The sequence below is a fragment of the Heterodontus francisci genome, chromosome 36 (genome assembly GCF_036365525.1).
Source record: "Heterodontus francisci isolate sHetFra1 chromosome 36, sHetFra1.hap1, whole genome shotgun sequence".
Lineage (NCBI taxonomy): Eukaryota > Metazoa > Chordata > Chondrichthyes > Heterodontiformes > Heterodontidae > Heterodontus > Heterodontus francisci.
The window spans coordinates 28,647,201-28,672,873 of NC_090406.1; the positions used below are offsets into that span (position 1 = coordinate 28,647,201).

The window sequence follows — 25,673 nt, forward strand, 5'->3', positions numbered from 1 at the left end:
GAAAGCAGAGAAATAAGAGTTGATTGGAACAAAGGGGGTTCTCCATAGCACAGGCTGAGAAACCCTATTGTTATAAAACGGCATATCCTCCTGATCACTGTGAGTAGCATCACTGGAGAGCCAATGTAACAGAGCCCCACCTCAATTTCCATCTCCATCCACTACCATGCCACAGATGCCCTGTAGAGCTTTCAAGACAATCATGATAAATAATTACAAGTGGAATTGCTGTGTCCATTATAATTCTGGGCAAACGCATTGTGATACAGTAGGGGAAGGCATGGGAATCTGCAGCTTCTGAAGCTCCATCTAATGGTAGAAGGATGAATCTGCAGATGCAAATTCCATATTTAGAAAAAAATTCAGCTTAAGATACTTCCTGCCTGATATTTTTTTAGTTTTAGAGATACAGCACTGAAACAGGCCCTTCGGCCCACCGAGTCTGTGCCAACCATCAACCACCCATTTATACTAATCCTACACTAATCCCATATTCCTATCAAACATCCCCACCTGTCCCTATATTTCCCTACCACCTACCTATACTAGGGGCAATTTATAATGGCCAATTTACCTACCAACCTGCAAGTCTTTTGGCTTGTGGGAGGAAACCGGAGCACCCGGAGAAAACCCACGCAGACACAGGGAGACAGGGAGCCCTACTTTGTCAGAACAGTCAACTGGCTGCTTGGAGGTGTGTGTGAGTCATTCAGGGAAGCTTGGCTCTCTCTCTCATTCTGTCGCATAGTGGCTGGTCCCCACTAGGCATGGCAAATAGTCTGAAACAACCTGCCTGGTTTAAGAGCATTGGCACACCCCGTCTCAGCTTATATTAAAAAGGTTACAGCACATTGATATAAAATGATAATGTTTGGCCATAGATTAGATGATTATTTTAGAATATATATATCTGGGAACATAGGCCATTCAGCCCCTCGAGCCTGTTCCGCCATTCAATGAGATCATGGCTGATCTGCGACCTAACTCCATATAGTCTGGCTCTAATTTTTTTTACCAAGGCCTTCTTATCCTAGACTCCCCAACCACCGGAAATAGTTTCCCTCTATCTACCCTATCAGGTCCCCTTAACATATTCGATCAAATCACCGCTTAACCAGCTAATTTTCAGGGAATACAACCCTAGTTTGTGCAATCGCTGCTTGTAATTTAACCCTTGGAGTCCAGGTATCATTTTGGTAAATCTATACTGCACTTTCTCCTACGGTGTGATGCCCAGAACTGAACACAGTACTCAAGGCGTGGTCTAATCAGGACTTTGTATAGCTGAAGCATGACTTCTCCCCCCTTGTATTCTAGTCCTCTAGATATAAAGGCCAGCATTCCACTAGCTTTTTTGATTATGTTCTGTACCTGTTCATGTAATTTTAATGATCTCTGTACCTGGACCCCCAAGTCTCTTTGGACCACCACTGTTTTTAGCTTTTCACTATTTAGAAAGTATCCTGTTGTATCCATTTTTGTTCCAAAGCAGATGGCCTCACATTTGCCTACATTGAAATCCATTTGCTGCAGTTTTGCCCATTGACTTAATTTATTACTGTCTCTGTCATTTCATGCTTCTATTTATACTGCTTACAAAGTTGCCTAGCTTTGTATCATCGATAAGCTATTATATATGGTTTTCTATCCCATCATCTGAGTATCACAAAATATCCTATTCTAGGGCAGAAGGATTAAACTGCAGAGGGGGAAGCACTGGCAGCTGAGTGATCTTGTTGCCTAAATTATGCACAGGGATAGGCACCAACATGTTGCACAAGGACATTTGACAAAATTATTGACTCAGCCATGGACGTGGGGCAATTAATCTGTATATAAAGTGTATAGCCAATCTAATAACATTAAAACACAGTCTGATATTAAATACATTTCTCCCTACAAATAAAGTAGCTAAGCACAAAAACATCAATGGAGAGCAGCACAACTGTATTAGCTAGCTAACAAGCAAAATAACATGCAAACCCAATGCGAAGTACTTATGCTGACAGAATAGAGCTAGCTACACCATGTCAAGGGTGGTAGAGGGACCTTATCAGATGAGCTCTGTGGATTCACACTGTCAGGAGTGCAAATATGAAACTCAAGGAGAGGATTGTTATTGTGGTTATTGCGGTGAGGCAATAGAAAAATCAGCAATAGGAAGACGGACCATTTCTCTCACTGCTATTGTTACAAGACAATTTAGCCTGTGGTGGTCTCTGTGCAACTTCTTCACCTGCTTGTAATATGTGTCTTAAGGCAGGGCAGCCAATAAAAGGGTAGTGATCTCCAAATCAGGAGAACTTTGTAGGATGGAGCAGATAGTACTTCAGAACAGTCATATAAAACAGAAAAGCAGAGTGGGACAGGAAGGGACAGAGAGATTAACGGTAGGTAACCAAGACTAGTTTATTCATCTTGACAGGCTGTTAAACTAGTCCTGGATTCTAAAATACAGAAGCAACAGCAACTCTCATGGACAAAACGTCATTTACTCACCAAAGCTACTGTCAAAATCAGATAAACACAATTACAAATAAAGAGCACTTTTCAGTTCCTCCAATAAAGCAATTATCTTAAATTCACTAATGTTTATATCTCAGTCTATCATTGTCGATTCCAATTCAGCTCTGACAAGACAATATTAACAAAAAGTTTTTCTACAAAAAGTTGAGCGGTTGTTACGGCATGCATTAATCAGTTACAAAATGTTTAGTCACTATCAGTAAGACTGTACTCCAGACTAACCAATTTGTGTCCAAGCCAAATCTCTTATCTGTTAGCAAAGGTGTACTTTTAACATAATGTAAGTATGTGATACAAACAACGTTCAAATGACATTGGCCATTCAAGTTATCTGCCCTCAAACTGGATGGTAAATGATGCACATTGCAGTTACTGATCTTTGACATACTTGTAAAACATGTCCCTTAATCCAATTTGCAGCCAAAAAAAAAGCTAATGCCTTTTTCTAATCTAACATGGTCATTGAAACAGAATACATTTTTAGTGTCTGCCCTGACAGTTTTTAAAACTGCAAATGCAGCATGAATCATAGTTCATCGTAGATTAAGGTTTATTAAAGTTATTCATTACATTGTATTTCCTAACTATTGTATATGGGTCAGCCACATCCTGTTTTTACCAATATCACTCAGCCCCATCACACCGTCCTCTCTCTCCCTCTCCCTCTCTGTGTCCCCCTTCTCTGTGCTTCCCCCTCCCGTGTCATTCCCCGCTTTCTGTGTCGTCCCTGCTCTCTCTGCCCCCAAACCCCCCCACCCCCCAATCACTGCTTCCCTCTCTCTGCCCCCCTCCTCTCTCTCTCTGCTCCCCCAACCCCCCAGCCGTTGCTGAGAGCAGGACCAGCGATTTCTGAACTTCGGACAGATCTGTCACTGGACTAGCAATCCAGAGGCTCAGGCTAGTGCTCTGGGAACTTGGGTACGAATCACACCATGGCAGATAGTGCAATCTGAATTCAATTAAAAAATCTGGAATTTACAAAAAAGCATGAAACCATTGTTCTGATGAAGGGTCACTGATCTGAAACGTTAACTCTGCTTCCCTCTCCACAGATGCTGCCAGACCTGATGAGTATTTCCAGCATTTCTTGTTTTTATTTCATGAAGCCATTGTCAATTGTTGTAAAAATCCATCTGGTTCACTAATGTCTGTTAAGGAAGAAAATCTGCCATCCTTACCTGGTCTGGCCTACAGGTGACTCCAGACCCACAGCAACGTGGTTGACTCTTAAATGCCCTCTGAAATGGCCTAGAAAGCCATTCAGTTCAAGGGCAATTAGGGATGGGCAATAAATGCTGGCCTAGCCAGTGACACCCACATCTCATGAACAAATAATTTTTTTTAAATTTGTGATTTTCCAGTGGGCTTTTTAAAAAAAATCGGAACCTGCCAGAAAACAACAAATCTGTCCGAAGTTCGCAAACCGCTGTTCTGCTCTCAGCACCTGCGAGCCATGAAACTGACAGTTGCGATGGTCGGAATGATGAAACCAATGGGAAATTCCTTATCCCTGAAAATACCAGTCTCGGTCCTCAAAATTTTTTTAGCACACACACTGGTGTCCCTGTACGGACACGTTGCTGACCCCTGATTATGCACTTCTGAAATAAAGGTAAAATACTGCGGATGCTGGAAATCTGAAATAAAAACAGAAAATGTTGGAAATACACAGCAGGTCTGGCAGCATCTGTGGAGAGAGAAACAGAGTTAATGTTTCAGGTCTGTTACCTTTCATCAGAACCTACCTAAATATTTCCAACATTTTCAGATTTTATGCACTTCTGAAGCTTGGCTCTTGAATATTTTGGCAAATCACCAGTCTATGTACGCACTTCTAAACATGCTATGCTCATAAATATCTATACTGCAGCACAGAAAGTGGACATCTTGAGAAGTACCTTGTTGCTGGCGGCTATGTGTTTTTGAATTGGAGGCTGGTCCAGGGTGTTGACATTGGAGTTCTCGCTGCTTTCACTTCCACTGTCATCACTTAAACTCAATCTGAAAACAAAAAGGAACACAATGCACATTGATCAGTCTTGAGCAAAAGAACCCAGATATTCTGCATAGTGGTTATCTGTATAGTGCTGAGACAAGACCCTGACATCCTAGATTATCGTCCAGACTGCCCTGCTCTATTCCAAGTATTCATTTTCTTTTGTCAACAGGATGCCTTACCCATGGAAACCTATCACTATGTAGAAGGTAGAGATAAGGAGCTCTCTCCTTATAATGCCAGATTATACTTACCTAAATTCAAACAGCTTACATGTATGTTTACCAAGCAAAAGCTTAGGCAATCCCCCAAATATATGCAGTAGCCCTACTGAAGTTAACCAGCTCAAGCCATGCAGCACACTATCAGATTGCTCTAACAAGCTCCCCACTGCTGATGCAGCTAGGATCACTCTATTAGCTCATTAGCTTCAGAAGTTGTGTAGAACTGTGCAGAAGAATCACAACCCCTAATGATAGGTCTACCCATCCAGGTTCAGTCTGTAAGCCAGGTCTCCTTTGCAACCATTAGCAACGCCTTAGCATACTGCCTGCAGTCTACCACTGAGGGTTGACTTGATTCTGAATATATCACCAGACATGCCAGCTTATTAGCACCTTAACCTCCAAAGATATTATTCTTCGCATTCCCCGAGGAGGACAGTTATTAGTTGGTCTTTAGATAACTGACGAGCACAGATCTGATCCCTCACTAGGTGGATAGTGGAAACCAGGAGCTCCTCGCGAATGTAATGGTAAGAAGTATATTGCCACCAGCCTCCTGACCTCAGCATGGATATCTAATAATCCGGTGATAATTTAAGGCTGTTTACTTTTACTAGAGGGGAACCTCGAATCCCAAATAGCACTGCTCCATTTTGGTGCACCTGCCGCAGCTGGACCTCCAGCCCTATAAACAGAGAAAGAAGCACTTTTTCTCATACACCTCCACTATGCCACTGTGAACAATTACTCCACTATCCTGCCAACATCAAAACTTTCTCTTTTTTTGGTGAGCTATTGCCCTTTAAGTGCTGCACTAGCAGTGGACTTTGTTCTCCACAGCCCCAGTTGTGCTACAGGCCAAGCTCTCTGGGAAAAACTTTTCCAGTGCTTGTAGATTATTCAAAATAGGGGGTAGGGTTTATAATCACCAAATTCAGTGTGGCTCGCTCCTGTACTACAGGTGCAAGAGTGCCTGTGCCATGGTCACCTAACTGTGCCAGCGTTAAAAATTACAGTTTTAATGTTCAGCTGCTGATATTGTGAACAGTAATTTCTAGGATTTAGTGTCAGCAGCAATGATTAATTTTTGAATCGGACATAAAACTATATTCAAAATTACAGCTGGAATTCAAAAATACCCAGCATCTATTAGTTTAAGCAGATAACCATACTAGCTGGTTCCTTACTGGATAGAGATGCGCTGCAGTGAATCAGACAGATACTGAAACAAGGCAGTGTGTAAAATAAACCAACACAGTCATGCTGAGCTAAAAACAAGAAATGCTGGAAATACTCAGCAGGTCTGGCAGCATCTGTGGAGAGAGAAACAGAGTTAATGTTTCAGGTCAGTGACCCTTCATCAGAACTAACATGCTGAGTTCTGTGTTTAAAAACCTGAAAATGGTTAACATTTTTTAAAGATTCAATTGTAGACACTAATTCCTCTGCTGGGGGAAATCAAGAACAAGGGGACAATTAGAGTTAGGTCATTCAAGAGGGAAATCAAGAAGCACTACTTTGCACAAATGATAGTAGAAATCTGGAACCTTCTCTTTCAAAAGGCAGTGGATGCTGGCACAATTGGAGCTTTCAAGACTGAAATCGACAGATTTTTGTTTGTCAAGGGTATCATGAAATATGGAGGTATGGCGGGTAAATGGAATTGAGGTACAGATGAGTCACAATCTAACTGAATGACGGGGCAGGCTTGAGGTGCTAAATGGCCTACTCGTGTTTCTATGTTCCTAAAATAACAGTCTTGGAGTAGCTGAGAACAGAGATGAGTTTCTGCAAAGCCATTGAATAAACAATATTGAATAGGAGATATATAACTACTCTAAATAAAAATAGCTGGGGGGGGAATGGGGGGAGTGTATTTTAGTTAGTAGATTTTCCTACCTATTTAACCAAAATTAAAATGAATTACAAGTGCTAAGTTTGTATTGCAATACTCAGTAATGTTAGGCAGACTGGTGCACCAGTGAAAAAAACTGACCATTAGTCCCTTCTTTTAATCAAACAGTAATCTTGTTTTGGGACAACAGAACATGCTATGCCAAAATTTTCAAGTCCATTTCAAGGACACAATTGCACTAACCCGAGTATCAAAGAGGTGGTCAGTTTGGAGGTTATATTACAGTCAGCAGGAAGCACTACATGTGTATGCAACATACAAACTGCTGCCACACCAGGACAACATTATCCATACGATGTGTTGGTATGGGTGAGGACGGAATTGGGTTTGGTTTTGATTCCCTCCTCCCTACCATTGTAAAATACCTGTTACACTCTCTGTGCTCAAATATGAAGGTTGGCAAATTATTTTTAAAAAGATAATTTATAAAGAAAAATATATTGATGCAGGCTTAGCAAGAACACTGTGCAAGACTTAAAGTACACTACCATTTTTCTGAAGTAAATACGTACTGCTACTTGGCTGTGACTAGTGCAGCAGTAAACCTAATTTGGGGCCTGTAAGTTACATAGTTAACAGCTATGGAAGCCTTCTTTAAGAGGGTTATTGGTGTTTAGACTTGGTCTAGGTATACAAAGGTGATCAAAATTTCTACCTTGGGTCCAGAGTGCACAGCTTCCAAACAATGGTTGAAACACAACTGAACTTTCTTTGTCACATTCCCATCTGTTAAGCTCACCGACCTGTGATCTCTGCTAACTGCGATGTTTTTTACAGGCCTTTCCTCCTCGGAGCTGCTGTCGTCATCAGAGCCTTCGGACTGGATCTCCTCCACCATGGACCGCAAGGGCCCTAGCGACAACAAGAGAAGTTGAACAGGGATGAGCAAGCATATCAATGGTCAACTGCCACCTGTATCTTTCTATGTGGTTCAGTGTCAAATTCTGTCCAGTAATGCTCCTGTGAAGCACCTTGGAACGTTTTATTATGTTAAAGGCACTATAAAATTGCAAATTGCTGTCATGAAATCTCCCAAAATTACAGTGATGTCCATCATTATGTTATAAAGGCAAATCAATCGTCTGGATTTTAATAGCACAGACATTTGCAACACAGGAGAACATTCAGCCCATTATTTCTCAGTTCTCCTGTTTTTTTCTTAAAAGGCAAGGGGAGAGGTTGAATTAAGATTTTCAGTTTGAAATGGAAACACAAAATAAATCACTTATAGGGTCAGTGTCCTACGGATACATACTGGTACTTTTTAAAAAGTCAGTCACAAGAAACCCACTGTCAAAATCTGTCCTTGATCAGACATGCGTACACATACACAGCTTTCTCTGCTGCCCGCAGTTTAAATCTGAAGGCATGTTAATAGGCGATTTTTAAAAAAGGTCTGCGGTCAAATCACATAATCTACAATATTTTTTATATTCTTTTCTAAATTACAAAGCTTTTCTGAAGATCTTTAAATAGAAGTGTACAAGCAAGAGAAGGCCTACATCCTTTTAACTGCATTCTTCTCATAGTTGCCATTTAAAATTAAGAGCAGATGCTGGGGAAAAATCTAAACTATTTCACAACACTACAGGAAGAAGAAAACCTACAGAATGTGGAGAGACACAAGGTTCAGCTGTGCAATGCTTGCTCATTCTCCAGTGACATGCAGGGTAGCATTTCTATAGATGTGCAGTTACTGTGGCTGAGACCTCACATTGTGTACTCCCCATCTTCACCCACACCTTCAAATCCACTCCCAGGATTACAGACAATTCTGTGAGGTCTGATTTTCCTCCCCTTGGACTGGCATTAGAGGGAATACTTTTTTCTCAAAGCATAAAAGGAGGTATTGGAGGCAGGCAGGGAAAGACACGGCAGACTGGTCAAAAAAAAGTAAGAGCCCAGAGGATCCAAGGGAAAGTGGCAAGCTCGATCCAAAATTGGCTCAATGGCAGGAAGGTAATGGTCGACGAGCATTTTTGAGTGGAAGGTTGTTTCCAGTGGGGTTCCGCAGACCTCAGTACTAGGTCCCTTGCTTTCTCTGGTGTATATCAACGATTTAGGCTTAAATGTAGGGGACATGATTAAGAAGTTTGCAGGTGATATAAAATTGGTCATGTGGCGGATATTGAGGAAGAAAGCTGTAGACTGCAGGAAGGTAACAATGGACTGGTCAGATGCACACAAAAGTGGCAAATGGAATTTAATCTGGAGAAGTGTGAGGTAATGCAGTTGGGGATCAAAAACAAGGCAGGGGAGTACACAACAAATGTTATGATACTGAGAAGTGTAGAGGTACAGAGGGACCTTTGAGTGCATGCCCACAGATCCCTGAAAGTAGCAGGACAGCTGGATAAGGCAGCAAACAGGATATTTTTCTTTATTAATTGAGGCATAGAATATAAGGTACAGACATGATGGGCCGAATGGCCTCCTTCTATGCTGTAAATTTTCTACATTTCTAAGAGCAGGGAGGTTAGGCTATAACGGTATAAAACACTAGCTAGGCAACAACTAGAGTACTGTGTGCAGTTCTGGTCGCCACATTACAGGAAGGATGTTATCACAGAGATTTATGAGGATGTTGCCAGGAATGGAGAAATTTAGCTCTGAGGAAAGATTGGGTAGGCTGGGGTTGTTTTCTTTGGAACAGAGGAGGCTGAGTAAAGATTTAGTTGAGGTGTATAAAATTATGAGGGGCCTCAGTACAGTGGATAGGATGGACCTATTTCCCTGCACAGAAAGATTATTAACCAGGGCACACAGATTTAAAGTAAATGCCAGAAGGATTAGAGGGAAGTTGAGGTGAAATGTTTCAAACTGAGGGTGCTGGGAGTCTAAAACTGACTACCTGAAAGGGTAGTAGAGGAAGAAATCTTTGCATTTGAAAAATACTTGGATATGCACTTGAGGTGCCATAACCTACAGGGTTACTGACCAAGAGCTGGAAAGGGAAATTAGACTGAATAGGTCTTTTTCAGCTGGCACAGACACGATGGGCTGAATGATCTCCTTCTGTGCCGTAAATTTTCTACGTTTCTTTGTGTGAGATGAGTAGATGAAGAAGCAATGGTCCTGTTGGTGTTCATACAGCATGGTTGAAAGGTACCTGAAGATGGGGATGGGCGGGTGATTTTATAGGCGTGGTAATGGTGAGGGAGGAAAAGTAGAGAATGCAAAGGAGGCAATGTTGGTGCTGGGCCACACTGGGTCCCGTCAGCTTCTAGGCTGTTCTGGTCAGGTCCCAGTGTGCAGCCAAACTGATGGACCTTGTCCTCAGTTGGATGAAGTCCTTCTCAGGTCATTGTTACTGAAACAACACCGTTCCACAAAATTCTAGAAACACAACGATAGCATGCTGTGAATGAAAGTGATCATCATAACATGCAGAAGCAAGAAACAGGTATTCAATATTAAAAGGGCCAACCTTCAAAGCAGTGAGGGAATAGCTGAATCAAATCAATTGGGGGCAGTATTTATCCTATATGCCTCATTGCATTCATCCTCAGTTGAGGAGAGGTCCAGAGCTCTGGATAGAAGTACCTGTAAATAGCAGCATGTGCAGCAATGTAGAGAAGATTTCATACCTTGTCTGTGGTTTTGAGATGGTGCAAAATCGGAATCTGAGCTTGAATCGGAACTTGAGCTTGAGTTGGACTGACTGGTCCGTACAGACTAAACATGGAAAAGAGAGGAACACATACCAGTCAGAAAAAATACTGACAGGTAATCAATTGATTCAATTTCAATTAAGCGGAGTTGATTTTAACTCCCTGTGAGGTGCGGATGGGCTGTGGGGTGCGTGAAAAACTTACTTACAGACTCAGATTAATTCTGAGGCCTCATCCGCAAGCCATGGGTCAACTTCCCACATGTAACGAGTGTAAAGTGCCAGCTGGTTGGTGAGTGTTAAGTTTAGCAGCCTGCCAGCATCACAAAAAAGCTTACGGCAAGAGGGTAAGTAGCAAGGAGCAGGTTTCGGAAGGAAGTTTTGGGAGGGAGGGAAGGATGAAAGGAAGTCCTGGCAGGGGCAGCCACAGCGCTCCTTGTAGGGTGTAGGGGATTATTTGTCTAGAGATGTTCAATTTGGGTAGAAGCCTGTCGATTGAACATCAGTAATTCATGCTAGCTTTTATGTGATCACGTATGAGTAAAGAAGCCAAACCATTTACTTCCACAAACATCAATTTGGATAACGTACAGTCTGCATTCTTACATCCATAATCTGCGTTAGGTTTAGAAACTGCACCTCTATCAGTAATTAACTGTTACTGAATCACCAATCCAAACTCACATTTAAGGGAACTGTAGCTTGGACAGCTGTAAAAGGAACACTGCAAGGTGCATGTCTAAAGGTAAACAGACTGATTTATTTAAATCAAATCAGTGAAGAGCCACTAGTAGTTATCAAATTCCATCAACTTTTAAGGTGTACCATTCATCAATTAAGGCTAATGTGGTCCTAAATGACAATCTGATGCACCAGCATCTTTTTTTTTTAATAGAGATTTAGCACTGAAACAGGCCCTTCAGCCCACCGAGTCTGTGCCAACCATTAACCACCCATTTATACTAATCCTACACTAATCCCATATTCCTACCACATCCTCACCTGTCCCTATATTCCCCTACCACCTACCTATTCTAGGGGAAATTTATAATGGCCAATTAACCTATCAACCTGCAAGTCTTTTGGCTGTGGGAGGAAACCGGAGCACCCGGAGGAAACCCACGCAGACACAGGGAGAACTTGCAAACTCCACACAGGCAGTACCCAGATTTGAACCCAGGTCGCTGGAGCTGTGAGGCTGCGGTGCTAACCACTGCGCCACTGTGCTGCCCTTGCAAACACTTACCCTGCAAATAGGACTGCAAGGTGTACTGTTGTGACACATCAGACTATTACCATTCAGCATTACGTTGAGCCAGAAAAATCAATGGTAGAGCTACCTGCAGATCTACATTTCAGGAACCAAGTAACATAACTTCAACATGGAGAAAGTCTGGAATCTATCTGCAATTTGGCTGTGTCGATTTACGTTCATTTTTATAAGTTAAAAATAAATAAGTTGAAAAATACAAGCAGGATAGATCATTTACCGAATGATCAGTATGATCTGTGAATTAGGTGTCCAAACAAATACATTTTTGAATTTTATTTTGCGTCTTTATGGAATTAATTTGCGGATGAGTTAGGTTAACTGTTGTATCTTAAAATTAAGTGGTGGTACTTTTAATTGCAGGCAAAAAACAGGTGATAGCGAGTTGGCAGCCCGTTTTATACCACACCCCTCAGCCAATGATACCCAGACTGCTGAGATGTCAGATCAGTGAGAAGTGTCTCTTGCAGCTTTGACAGGTTTGGTTACCAGTTACAGATAAACAGGAGGAAAGCTTCACTGATCTCATTACTACCTTAACGCCTGCTTTCCTGCAGATCAGTGGCCATGCAGCGCCAGTTCCCAGCACTAGTGGCATCACAAAAATATACACTGATGATGACGTGTCTCAGGATAAAATGAATGGATGCCCTCCCACCAGCCCACTCTGATGTCTGCAAGTGTGGTGGAAGGCTAATTGGCTACTGTTAGTGATATCCCCAGTGGCACCTTGAAATGATATCCTAGAATAAAAGGCAGCACATTTTACAGTCACTGACAGTACAGTGCCTGTAGTGGGTTTGGTCAGAGGTCAGGTTACAGCACGCATCGCAACTCATTGACAGTTTCTTCTGGAAAGTGAAGACTCTGCAAACACTGCTCCTGAACAACTGAGGGTAAGAACACTTCTACTTATGTATTCTGATGTGGGGATACTGACCTGTGGGTGCTGTATGCTTGACCAACCTGTCACACCTCCATTGCTCCTACTCTTCTTCCAAGAAATAAAGATACAGAAGAATTCTCAATGGGAATTCACTGTTCCCTGTACGAAACTGGATTGGGGGGGGGGGTGGTGGGGGCGGCACAATGGGTAAAAAGAAAAACAGCAGCCTCATGGCAAATGGCACAAAAGCAGAGATGATGGTAGTTGGTGGCAGTGAAAAGCAAAACTAATTTATCAAATTCTAGTCTGTAGAGGTTTCTGCAAATCCTACCAATCTAGCTGCTGGCTTCTTTAAATTGTCTTCCGCCATTTCTGTCGTGCCTAGCAATCCTGGTTGACCCTTTTACAGCAGTAAGGACATGAAGGTGGAAATGACAGAACACAGGATATATGACATCAGCACATCCCATTACTACACAATTTGCATGCCCTTATCCAAAAAACAGGTGAACATATCCAAGGCTGCTGGAAATGAAGGCAGAAATAGAGCAGATGCTAAATTGGACAGAGTACAAACAGGAAGGAACTCCTGCTCATTTTTTCACTGAAGGCTGCCCAGCTTATGCTGGTGCAGAGACTGACCAGGAGCAAAGAATACAGACTGCAGTGTCATATTGAGAACTTCCACCACAAGATGTCTCTTCACTTAGAAGCAAGCAGACAATTTCAGCTCATTTCTCATATCAAGAACATTTCAATACTTAATATTGATTTTTTTTTAATTAAATGTTTTTTTTTCCATTTCATAAATTTAAAAGGACCCTGAACATGTACCATTATGAGCAAAAGAAACAGCAACCTTCATGCTATTTTGCACTGCTGGTTGCTCTTACATTTTAAACAACCCCTTTTCCTACTACCATATATACTCATGTAAAAGTCAATCTCGTAAAAGTCGACCCATGACTTTAAGGCCAAAAAATCTTGAATTTTTCCTACATCTTATTTTCCTATATCGACCTTAACTTTCAGAGTGCAGACAGAACATTCTAATCACGCACTAGTATAAAAACCAAAACATTCAGCTAGGACCCCCACATTTCTTCAAGATGGTCCCAAGGGGGAACAACAAATACACAGTGCAATTTAAACTAAAAGTCGTTGCATGTGCGGAGAAGGCGAATAATTGTGCAGCAGCACCAGAATTCAAAGTATTAGAGAAGAATGCCAGAGATTGGAGAAAGCTTTCCACACAGCTGAAGATGCCAAAGAATAAAACTGCCAACAGGGAAAAGTCTAGCAAGTGCCGCAATTAGATGGTCAAGTTGCAGAATGGGTCAGTGAACGTCGCCAGAATGGATACACAGTTTCCCACGCATCCATTCGACTCCATATCCTGTCTCCATGGTGGCTATTATTTTGTTACTAAATATTCAAAAATATGATTCATGTAAAAGTCAACCCCCCCCACTAAATTTTAGCTTCAAAAGTTGGTCTCAAAAATTTGACTTTTACACGAGTATATATGGTATTCCACGGCATAATGCGACGCCAAAGAGCTACTTTCCTTTGAAAACTACATTTAGATTTTAGAATAAAGTTCTTCACCTCAGATTTGGACACGACTTCATCTTCTGAATTACAGTCATCTGAATCCACAGCCTTCTTCACCTCCTTTACACTACTTTCAGATTTAACCTTCTCTATTTTAACATTCACTTTTTCCTTTTCTTTTTCCTTCAACTGCTTTTTTTCAGAGTATGAAGAAGAAGAAATTCTTGGTGAGACACTTGGGAAACTTTTTGATGTCTCAGAAGTGCTTTTCTTTTGTTTTTTGGTATTGACCTTTAGTGAATCTACATTGGAGGGCCTCTTAATACTGGGCTTTGACTCTTGATGTAGGGTTCCTCCTCCCTTGGGTGACATACTATCTAGTTTAGACTCTTTGAAGGCAGGTTTTGGTTCTTTAGAAGTTGCCTTTGGAGTAGCCTTTTCTTCCTTTGAAGTCTTGCTTTCTGCTGATTTTCGTGATGACTCCTTGGATGATTTACTGTGTTCCTTTTCAGGTTCTTTTACAGTTGTCTTGTTCTCAGAGTCTTTTGTGGACCGTTCCCTGTGCTCTTTTGTGACTTTGTGAGGTTTTGAGGACTTGCTGCTTTCTCGATTTGTGTCCTGATTTGAAAAGACAAAAGCAATTAATAAAGCAACCAGTCACAATTCATAACTTCAGAAAGTTGTTTGAAAATAAGTACAGCTTACTCATTTCATAGCAAACAATAAACAGCACTATCTTGCAAAAGCTGAACAGTAATCACTGACAAATCTTGAAAAGAAATACAAAAAATATATGAAAATTGGAGATTTGCAATAATTTGCTGTAATGTAGGCGACACTAAGATCACTTTTATCACTGACAAGCTCCTTTGTAAGGGTCCACTTATGATCAATATCTATATTAAAAATTACTTGACAATATGTAATTCTTCTCTGAAATGTGATGTCACACTTCTTAATTGACCAAAACAAAAAAAACCTCAGTTCACAAACCCCCACGCAATCTATGCAGACCGCTGGAAATGTAAAAAAGGTCCCATTGTGGTATTCAAAGAAGATCAAGGGAGTTCTGATCAACAGTTGCTCAAGTAACACGGCCAAAACAAATTAACTGGTCATTGGCTTCTTCGTTTCTCTACATTCCAAAAGTAATCCATTGGCTGGGAAGTATTTCAGACATCCTGAGGATATGGGAGAATTTTTTTTAAAAAAGCACAAACCTGCATTTATAAATAGTTTTACACTTGAATGCATTTCCTGTGCTTATGGTAAAGTTATATCACTGTTATGACCCGGTGAGAAAGGTGTCTAGGGTTCCCTCTCAGCCTTCGCCTGGTCATACTGTAACAGGGTTTATTTTTAAACACACTGTGTGTTTAGCTCCTCCCTTGGTGAATCCTTGTTCACCGCTATCCAATTATAAGGCAAAGAAACTAGCACAACCAGGTTTTCTTAGGTTTAAGGAAGAAAGATTGAAATTTTATTAAACTTAAACTCTAATTTGGTTAACACTACGGATGCATGACGCGCCCACACAAGCAATGCATACGTGATGCACACATGCAAATAGAGACAGAAAAAGAGCAGAAGAAAAATAAAGTTTAAGGCAATATCTGAAGAGATTTTGTTACGGTTCTTCGAGCTCACTGTAGAGTTCTTGATTGTAGGTAGATCTTACTTTTCGTTTGGGTCCAGTATTCTTCTTAAACTTTGTTCGCTGGAGGAGACTTTTCTCTCTTGGGGTTCATGTGTCTTCAGTGGATTCAGAAAGAGATGGTAGCAGACAGGAGAGATCTTCTCAGTCCAGGAGCAAACAGACACTCTCTGAGTTCAAACTGTTTGTACAATTCAGAAAACCTAAGTTGCCAAGCAGGTTAGTCATGTGACTAACTGGTCTGACCACGGCTTGGATTGTATCACCTTAGCAGTCTCTGGAATGTTCCTCTTACACACAATACCTGGTGATTAAGGTCCATTGTGGGTTGAAAGTGTCAGGGAATGGTCCTTTGTCCTTCCAATCACCGTCTGTTAACATGCAAATGTCTTTTCCAGCCACAGCTGATCAGGTTAACAAGTCCTTTCTTCACTCCAGTAACAGTTTAAAATCAATGTTCATGACAAAATTAATGTGCCTCTTTCTTGGCAGATGGGGGCTTAGCATTACATCACACTATCTCCATGAGGCCCATGTGGCTGGTGTGGTTTAATATTCCCAATTACACTCGCCTTTCAGACCTCCCAGCTCCTAAAATGCACCTCCAAGACTGTTTTGGTTAAAAGCACTATCACCATACAACATACAGAGAGATCATACCATTCTGCAAATATGGTTAAGTCTTGATAAGGAAATACTTTAGGGATTAATATTTACAACAACACAATACAGTGAGGTTTTTCAAACCATCCTAGTTCAACTATTCCACAGGGAGGGGAAGATGGGGGTTGGGGAAGGGGGTTAATAGTAAACACCATCATATCCAACTTTTTTTTAAAAAAAGAATCCCAAGATTTCTGTCTCCATTATCCTACCTGGGAATCCATCCCAATTGTTGATCATACTTCCTAACATCAGTTTTAAATTCTCCTTTTGTCATTTTGAACTATGTCCCTTGTCCTAATATAACGCTTTAACTTGAAGCAGTGTACTGAACTTTTTCTGCACCATTTACTATCTTGCATACCACTTCTGGATTGATACCAGGAACGCAATAGATGTGGTATATACAGATTTCAGAAGATATTTTGGAGGAAATAAAAGGACTGCGAGTATACAATCAATTGAAAGATGCAGAAGGGTGTGGATGAACAAAAAGTCCTAGGGCTTCATGATTAAGAACCTATAGGTCTAAATCTCTGACTTCTGGAATAAATCATCATCACGACAACAAGAGCACATTATGACATTAGTTCACTTATATCCCAGTCATCTGTCCCTCTCCCTTTCTCACCAGGTAAATTAAGCAAGATGTTCACTAAAGGTCAGCTAAACAACCTTGACTTAACTGTAACAAAGTGTCTGTGGAAAACTATAAGTTAATAGGAAGGCTGTGCACAAGCTAGTAAGAATTGCGCAGGACTTTAGCAGTGCAGGACAGAACCTGCAGGACAGGACAGCAAATGCATGGGAACACCACCACCTGCAAGTTCCCCTCCAAGTCACACACCATCCTGACTTGGAAATATATCGCTGTTCCTTCACTGATGCTGGGCCAAAATCCTGGAACTCCCTTCCGAACAGCACTGTGGGTGTACCTACCCCACATAGACTGCAGTGGTTCAAGAAGGCAGCTCACCACCACCTTCTCAAGGGCAATTATGGATGGGCAATAAATGCTGGCCTGGCAAGCGACACCCACATTCCATGAATGAATAAAAAAACCCTCACATAACTTCACATCCTCTGACTGACATAGATGGGCTGCCGTACCAAGATCACAATGGCATACCACTGCTAATGCTCCGGGCATGCTATAGAAGAAGGATCAGTAATTTGGAATACCTTCTAGACTAAAAGCTACAATGCAGCAGCATTTATAATGGAGGTCGGGTAAAATTAACTTAACCATGTTGTTATGTCAACCACTTTTAGCCAATCCCTTAGGTTTTTGACATAGTGAGATTCTACTGGAGTATTCATGAGTGTTGAGGTTGTGGTTTGATCTCAAGTTCCCACGTTCAGAGTCCTATGCTTTACAACTAAATCTACTTGAGCAGAGAAAATATAATGGGTGCAATTTTCACCTTCACAGTTTGAGGAATAAACAAGTTCAATGGAAATGAAAATCAGGCAGGTTCTATAACAGACAGGCGAGCCACTACGCCAGTTTATCACCCAAGCAGCAAAGCGGAAAATCACCCCCAATATTTCTGCTTAAAAGAATTTTAAATTTAAAAATATTTTAACTTTTTGAAAATATTCTGAATGTAGACAGTATGAACGTTATGAAATGTAAGACTAACCTTTGACCCATGAGATGGTTTGCTTTTCTTTGGATCAGAGAATGCAGATAGAGGAATTGTGGGTAGCATGGGGTAGTCTGGACTCGGTCTCGAGGTTGTGTCAGTTCCTTCAGGCATTACCATAACCTAAAAAAATGAATGAAAGGCTGTCTGAAAATTTGTTATGTAGTATGAGTTTAATGGGCAGAGATAGTGAGGAACCTGTAAATCATACACAAATTGAGAGGCAAGAAGGACTATTATTATGCACTGAGCCAGCACAGCTTTAAACATTAATATTTTGCCTCACAAATACAATGGCCCTAATTTTAACTCCACTCAGTTCTGAGCAGCAATCCATAGATATTTGTGTGCCTGCTGTGTGCAGCGACCATTTCAAGGCAGCTTTAATGAACAGCATCTCTGACAATTATTTGCACTCGGTCATTGAGCACTGGAAAAACACACAGGCAGCTTGACTACATCAAGCTGTATTGTGATGCAATTTTGCTTCAAATGTACAGCTTCCCAATGCCATCCTAACTCTTGCCCCTTCTATATTTCCGCTAGGTCCTTCTCAACAGCCAAAGCGGCCCCAAAGAAGATACCTCAAGGGAGAGTCCTTCTGAGGAGGCACTGTCACACGCTCCGTCACTTGCCATGTCATCCATGTTATTCCTAAAGCTCAACATTAATTTCCCCATGCCTTAAATTAATGTGGTCATGTCTGCAAACTGTGCAAACTTACCTGCTGAACTGATATCTACCAACCACTTCTCTCCATCACAATATCAAGCCCAGGGTAGGGGAGGTTGGGACTTTCCTCATGGGACCTGGAAAATTCCTGCTTTTTTTGGCTGCACAAAGGAAGCTTTGCACATACCTGACGGGCCTCTTCCGTTTGCAGACCTAGACTTGCTTCTGCCGAGCAGAAAGCCCCATATAATAGGCAAACAAAATTTTTGGTTTTGTACCTGGAGATACAGAGTACAAAAGCAAGGATGTAATGCTGCAATTATGCAACAGCTTTATGCCACAGCTGGAACATTAGGTACAGAATTGGGTATGCCCTAAATATGAAAACAATGGAAGAGATTCAGCATAGATTCAGTCGGACATTATCAGGAATGCGAAAGCAGAGTCAGATAAAAAATGAGGAACAGTAGCCTGCATTACTCCGTGACTGGAGCTTACCCCTCCTGCCTTCAAAAGCTTGCGCCGAAATTCCTTAGTTGGGTTGTTAAAGGTGAGTTTCTCACAACGCAAATGATTCACAGGTGGGTTCCCTTCCAGATTCAGAAACAAATCGTACGTGAAACAGACTTTCTTGGGTTCTTCCTGATGGGAAAAATCAAAACTATTTAGAATCTCTCTATTTTACCTCAAACTCACTCCAAACTGCTAGATCACAAAATGTGGTTTTCTTGAGTGCATTTAGATCAAAAATTCACTTGGAGCACCTGCTCGGATTAGTGGTCTGTACTTGACTTTGCCAGAAGGTAAATTTAGAAAGTTCATTTCATTCTAGACACGAGTTAAAATTAGTCATTCTGCAATCAGACTTTTCTACTTTCCCAATAGCTTTGCTTCCCTCCCTTTTAACAAATTGCACACGTAATTAAATCTAAAAAAAATAATAAATTTGACTTGAACAGATCATGCACACTAAACTTCTCGTCACATTTATACTGGTATTAGAGAAAGCAGCCAATATCCATCGGCAAAGTATAATCATTACAATATAATGTTACATCTTGTGTGCATTTTCTACCCATTACATTACACCTTTCCAGCCCGCCACACTTCAAGTGTAATACACAAACTTCTGTTGTCACATTTGGAAATCAGGTAACCGTTTGCAATGTACAGAGAAACTCCCCAGCAACAGAAATCACCAGTCAGAATGTCTGTATCCTCTTAATTCACCACATTAATCACACAAAGACAGGGTTGTGTGTCCTACAGCCTGAACCCTGAAAGACCTCACTGTGTTTTCTTAACAGAAGTTAGATTTTTATGTTCATAACCAGACATAGCTTCTCTGCAGCGACTGATCAGGAAACTAGTCTTGGTAGCGTCGTTGTTTGGGTCCTACAGGTGCTGTTTGGGAACCAAAATGGCATCCAATGCACATGCGTGCACACTTTTGCCACGAATTGCACCGAATGGCATATTGGTGAAGACATTAGCACACATGTAACTAACGTGCAACGCTGCCAGTGCTGTCATTTTGGAGTTCAATTCTCCAGATGACGCCTGCTCTTAACTTCACACAGCTGAACACGTGTTAAGCAGCAGGAAGGACCTCCCACCAGCGCTATTTAAAGGGATCATCAGCTACTTACAGCTTAGTTGTTGCTTGATTTCTCCTTGCTGTTGGTACAATCTACAAGTGTTTGATGCTTTCCATAGTTGATTGAAGTTGCTAAAAGGAACTGGTCTAGCAAGTGTTGAGGCACCTCTTCTGATTTCAAGGCTTCTGCACAAACCAGTTGCTGCCAGACATGGCTGCACCAAGAGGCCTTCCTCATAGAATACAGCATGACTGTGAGAATAAGCAGGGGCCAGACAGAGCTGCACAAGCTGCTGGAAAACAGAGTGTAAGGAGGGGGAAGAGGAAGGTGAGGAAGAAAAGGAAAAGGACAAAGAAAAGGAGGAGGAAGAGAAAGAGGAAGGATGGTGGCAACCTAGTCAGCCCTTTCCGCCCGGGCTGTACAGAAGGAACTACTTGGAGTTAGATACCAGGAACCTCGACCCCAATTCCCTATTCCCCAACAGTCCCACATTCCTTACCTTCCCCTACGTCACTGACCAATACATCATCCTCTTGGCTACAAAAATAAAAGCCACCACAAAATAAACATTCCAAACCAAATGCAAAATCAAATCATGCCATATTGCATACAAATGGCAACTAATCACCCTTGTGGATTCCCTTAGTGCCTGTCTTCTGTGTGCTTTGGCCTGTCCTAGAGCTCCTGCACAGTGCTACCTCAGTGGCTGCAACAAGGCTGGTGGAAGATATTAACTTTCAGTCAAGGAAACTGCAGATGTCCTTGGAGCACAACATGAGCAGCTCTGGGCCTAGAAGGCCAGGTTTTGAACTGCATCATCTCAGCATGGGCGTCTGGCTGGCAACAGTAAGGGCACTGGCAGGAGTAGCAGTGGTGAGAGGACAAATGCTGTCATCCTGAGAGGACAGCAGGTTCATGCCCCATGGAGCCACTGCCATTCCTCCAGGGCTGCACCTCAGAAATCCTAGTAATCACCAAAGCTCCTTAGCCAGCACCTTCTAAACCTCTACCACCTAGAAGGACAAGGGCAGCAGATGCATGGGAACATCACCACCAGCAAGTTCCCCTCCAAGCCACACACCATCCTGACTTGGAACTATATTGCCACTCCTTCAGTGTCGCTTGGTCAAAATCCTGGAACTCCCTTCCTAACAGCACTGTTGGTGTACCTACACCCCAAGGACTGCAGTGGTTCAAGAAGGCAGCTCACCACCACCTTCTCAAGGGATATTAGGGAATACATGCTGGCCTAGTCAGTGACGCACACATCCCAGAAACAAATTTTTAAAAAAAGGTCATGGGTTTAGAAGGTGCTGGCGAAGGAGCCTTGTGAGTTGCTACAGTGCATCTTGTGGATGGTACACACTGCTGCCACTGTGTGTTGGTGGTGGAGAGAGTAAATGTCGAAGGTGGTGGATGGGGTGCCAATCAAGCGGGCTGCTTTGTCCTGGATGGTTTCGAGCTTCTTGAGAGTTGTTGGAGCTGCACCCATCCAGGCAAGTGGAAAGTATTCCATCACACACCTGACTTGTGTCTTGTAGATGATGGACAGGCTTTGGGGAGTCAGGAGGCGAGTTACTCGCCGCAGGATTCCAAGCCTCTGATCTGCTCTTGTAGCCACAGTATTAATGCGGCTGCTCCAGTTACATTTCTGCTCAATGGTCACCCGCAGGATGTTCATAATGGATTCTGCAATGGTAATGCATTAACAGGAGATGGTTAGATTCTCTCTTGTTTGAGATGGTCATTGTCTGGCACTTGTGTGGCATGAATGTTACTTGCCACTTATCAGCCCAAGCCTAAATGTTGTCCAGGTCTTGCTGCATCTGGACAGGCACTACTTCATTATCTGAGGAGTCACAAATGCTGCTGAATATTGTGCAATCATCAGCGAGCATCCCTACTTTGACCTTGTGATGGAGGGAAGGTCATTGATGAAGCAGTTGAGGATGGTTGGCCCTAGGACACTACCCTGAGGAACTCCTGCAGTGTTGCCCTGGGACTGAGATGATTGACCTCCAACGACCACAATCATCTTCCTTTGTGCTAGATATGACTCCAACCAGTGGAGAGTTTTCCCCTTAATTCCCATTGACTCCAGTTTTGCTAGGGCTCCTGGTTGCCATATTCGGTCAAAAGCTGCCTTGATATCAAGGGGAGTCACTCTCACTTCACCTCTGGAATTCAGTTCTTTTGTCATGTTTGGACAAAGGTTGTATTGAGGATAGGAGCCGGGTGGCCCTGGCAAAACCTAAACTGAGCATCAGCGTGCAGGTTATTGCTAAGCAAGTGCCATTTGATAGCACTGTCAATGACCCCTTCCATCACTTTGCTGATGAGCGACAGTAGACTGAAAGGGCAGTAATTGGCCGGGTTGGATTTGTGTACTTTTTGTGCACATTTTCCACATTGCCAGGTAGATGCCAGTGTTGCAGCTATACTGGATCAGCTTGGCTAGGGGCGCAGCTAGTTCTGGAGCGCAAGTCTTCAGTGCTATTGCCGGAATGTTGTCAGGGCCCATAGCCTTTGGTGACTTTAGTCGTTTCTTGATATCACATGGAGTGAATCAGATTGGCTGATTGACTGGCATCTGTGATGCTGGGGACCTCAGGAGGAGGCCGAGATGGATCATCCACTCGACACTTCTGGCTGAAGATTGTTGCAAATGCTTCAGCCTTGTCTTTTGCACTGATGTGCTGGGTTCCCCCATCGTTGAGGATGGGGATATTTATGGAGCCTCCTCCTCCTGTTAGTTGTTTAATTGTCCACCACCATTCACGACTGGATGTGGCAGGACTGCAGAGCTTGGATATGATCCGTTGGTTGTGGGATCACTTAGCCCTGTCTATCACAGCTTTTGCTGTCTGGCCTGCGAATAGTCACGTGTTGTAGCTTCATCAGGCTGACCTCATTTTTAGGCATGCCTGATGCTGCTCCTGGCATGTCCTCCTGCACTCTTCATTGAATCAGGGTTAGTCCCCCAGCTTAATGGTAATGGTAGAGTGGGGGATATGCCTGGCCATGAGGGAACAGATTGTGGTTGAATACAATTCTGCTGCTGCTGATGGCCCACCGCGCCTCATGGATGCCTAATGAACCTTCACTGTACTGGCTCCAATGCAAGTATATCCTTTCTTCAATGTGGAGACCAAAAACTGCACACAGTACTCTCGGTATGGTCTCAGCAAACCCTGTACAACTGCAGAAAGACTTCTTTATTCCTGTAATCCAATACCCTTGCAATAAAGGCCAATATGCCATTTGCCTTCCTAATAGTTTGCTGTACCTGCATGCCAGCCCCTGCTCTAGCCACAATGTACCTCCCCTTTTAAGAGGTACAGGCTAGCTTTAAGAAGTGCTAGAAATTTACGATTTTGGGCCCCCTGCTTTTGCATGCAGGCAATGAACAATGCAGCTAGCACATAGAAACATAGAAAATAGGAGCAGGAGTAGGCCATTTGGCCCTTCGAGCCTGCTCTGCCATTCATTATGATCATGGCTGTTCATCCAACTCAGTAGTCTGTTCCGGCTTTCGCCCCATACCCTTTGATCCCTTTAGACCCAAGAGCTATATCTGAACAAAGTTGGCTTGCTGCCTGCATTTCAATCAACCTGCACAGGTTAATCCCGCATCAGGATCCCTGCGCCCTTTTTCCGGGGCTATCCAATGTAGTCCCTACTATCTCTGCACTACTTAGTACAATAAGATACTTACAAAATAGATCATCAATATCACGGGCAATGCCACAGAGATTCCACTACTAATCTATATATCTAGATCGCATTAAAAATCTTAGGTCTGTGCACTCTCCCTGTCAAAAATGCCTTGCCTCCTGTTACCATACTGTTTCTTTTATTTTTTATTGTGTCAGCATTTCCATCATAAGTTCCTATGTCCACATTTACAGTCGAAAAGCTCCAAGTAAACTGGCTCTGGCCAATAGGCGGTGCTGTATTGTCCTTTCCCCCACACATTACTGAAAAATGTAGAACTGGTTCTGCTGATAAGTCACAGACCTGCAGTGTCAACCCTAGCCCTACACACTCCATAGCTGTTGCCTGACCTGCTGAGCATAAATACTCAGGTCTCATGGTGTAGTAGTATTTCGATCAGGGTTGTGGTGGGGAGGTGCTTGGACTGTGAGATCACGGCAGATAGAATTCCAGGAGATACTCCTGCAGGTGTGAAGATCTCAAATCACTGGAAGCAGCATCCAAGTCTGGGAGCATTGCAATAGGAAGACTTGCACTTATATGAGAGCAATGCTGTTGATGTGGTGTACATGGACTTTCAAAAGGCATTTGATGCAGTGCCACACAACAGACTTGTGAGCAAATATCCAAGTCTGGGAGCATTGCAAAAGGAAGACTTGCACTTATATGGTGCCGCACATGACACCTCAAAGTGCTTTATGGTCAATGAAATACATTTAAAGTGTAGTCACTGTTGTAATGTAGGATACACAGCGGCCAATTTACACACAGCAAGCTTCCGCAAACAGCAATGTGATAAATGATCGGATAATGTGTTTTAGTGATTTAGTTGCAGGATAAATATCGGGCAGAACACCAGGGAGAATTCCCTGCTCTTCTTTGAAATAATGACATAGAATCAGGGTTAATGTGCATGTATGTGAATGTACACTGCTAGACTTGGTTCTTGGGAATGAGGTAGGCCAAGTGGATCAAGTATCAGTAGGAGAGCATTTAGGGGATAGTGATCACTGTATAATAAGATTCAGGCTGACTATGGAAAAAGACAAACAGCAATCCAGGGTAAGAATAATTTACTGGGGGAAGGCCAACTTCAATGGGGTAAGAATGGAGCTGGGGCGAATAAGTTGGAGTCAAAAGCTGGCAGGAAAACCGGTAGATGAACAATGGGATACCTTTAAAGAGATAGTTCAGGCACAGTCAAGGTATGTTCCTTCGAAGGGTAAAAGTAGAGCAAACAAATCTAGAGCTCCTTGGATGACAAAAGAAGTAGAGATTAAGGTAAAGAAGAAAATGTGTGCTTATGACAGATGCCAGGTAGAAAATACTATCAAGAACCAGGCTGAATATAGAAGGTCCAGAGGGGAAATTAAAAAGCAAATAAGTGAAGCAAAGAGAAAGCATGAGAAGAGACTGGCAGCTAGCATTAAAGGAAATCCCAAAGTTTTCTACAGGCATACAAATAGTAAAAGGGTGGCAAAAGCAGGAATGGGGCAGATTAGAGACCAGAAAGGGGATTCACACGAGGAAGCAGAGGGCATAGCTTAGGTATTAAATGAATACTTTGCATCAGTCTTTACCAAAAAGGAGGTAAATCAGACACTAGAGGGGTTTAAAATTGATAAAGAGGAAGTATTAGATAGGCTGTCTGAACTAAAAGTGGATAAAGCACCAGGACCAGATGAGAAGCATCCAAGGATACTGAGGGAAGCGAGGGTGGAAATCGCAGAGGCACTGGCCATAAT

The 25,673-nt window shown here is 42.4% G+C and overlaps 1 protein-coding gene across 1 annotated transcript in view; it reads right to left on the minus strand.

Moving 5' to 3' along the window:
- mllt1a (MLLT1 super elongation complex subunit a) overlaps window positions 1-25,673 on the minus strand; it is an 89,228-nt gene that overhangs the window by 10,556 nt on the left and 52,999 nt on the right. The window contains exons 4-9 of the mRNA XM_068016414.1: window positions 19,115-19,258; window positions 17,942-18,067; window positions 14,036-14,599; window positions 10,249-10,336; window positions 7,405-7,513; window positions 4,425-4,527 (exon numbers count right to left, since the gene is read on the minus strand). Of these exons, the coding sequence (XP_067872515.1) occupies window positions 4,425-4,527; window positions 7,405-7,513; window positions 10,249-10,336; window positions 14,036-14,599; window positions 17,942-18,067; window positions 19,115-19,258 (1,134 nt within the window). The remainder of the gene's footprint in view (window positions 1-4,424; window positions 4,528-7,404; window positions 7,514-10,248; window positions 10,337-14,035; window positions 14,600-17,941; window positions 18,068-19,114; window positions 19,259-25,673) is intronic.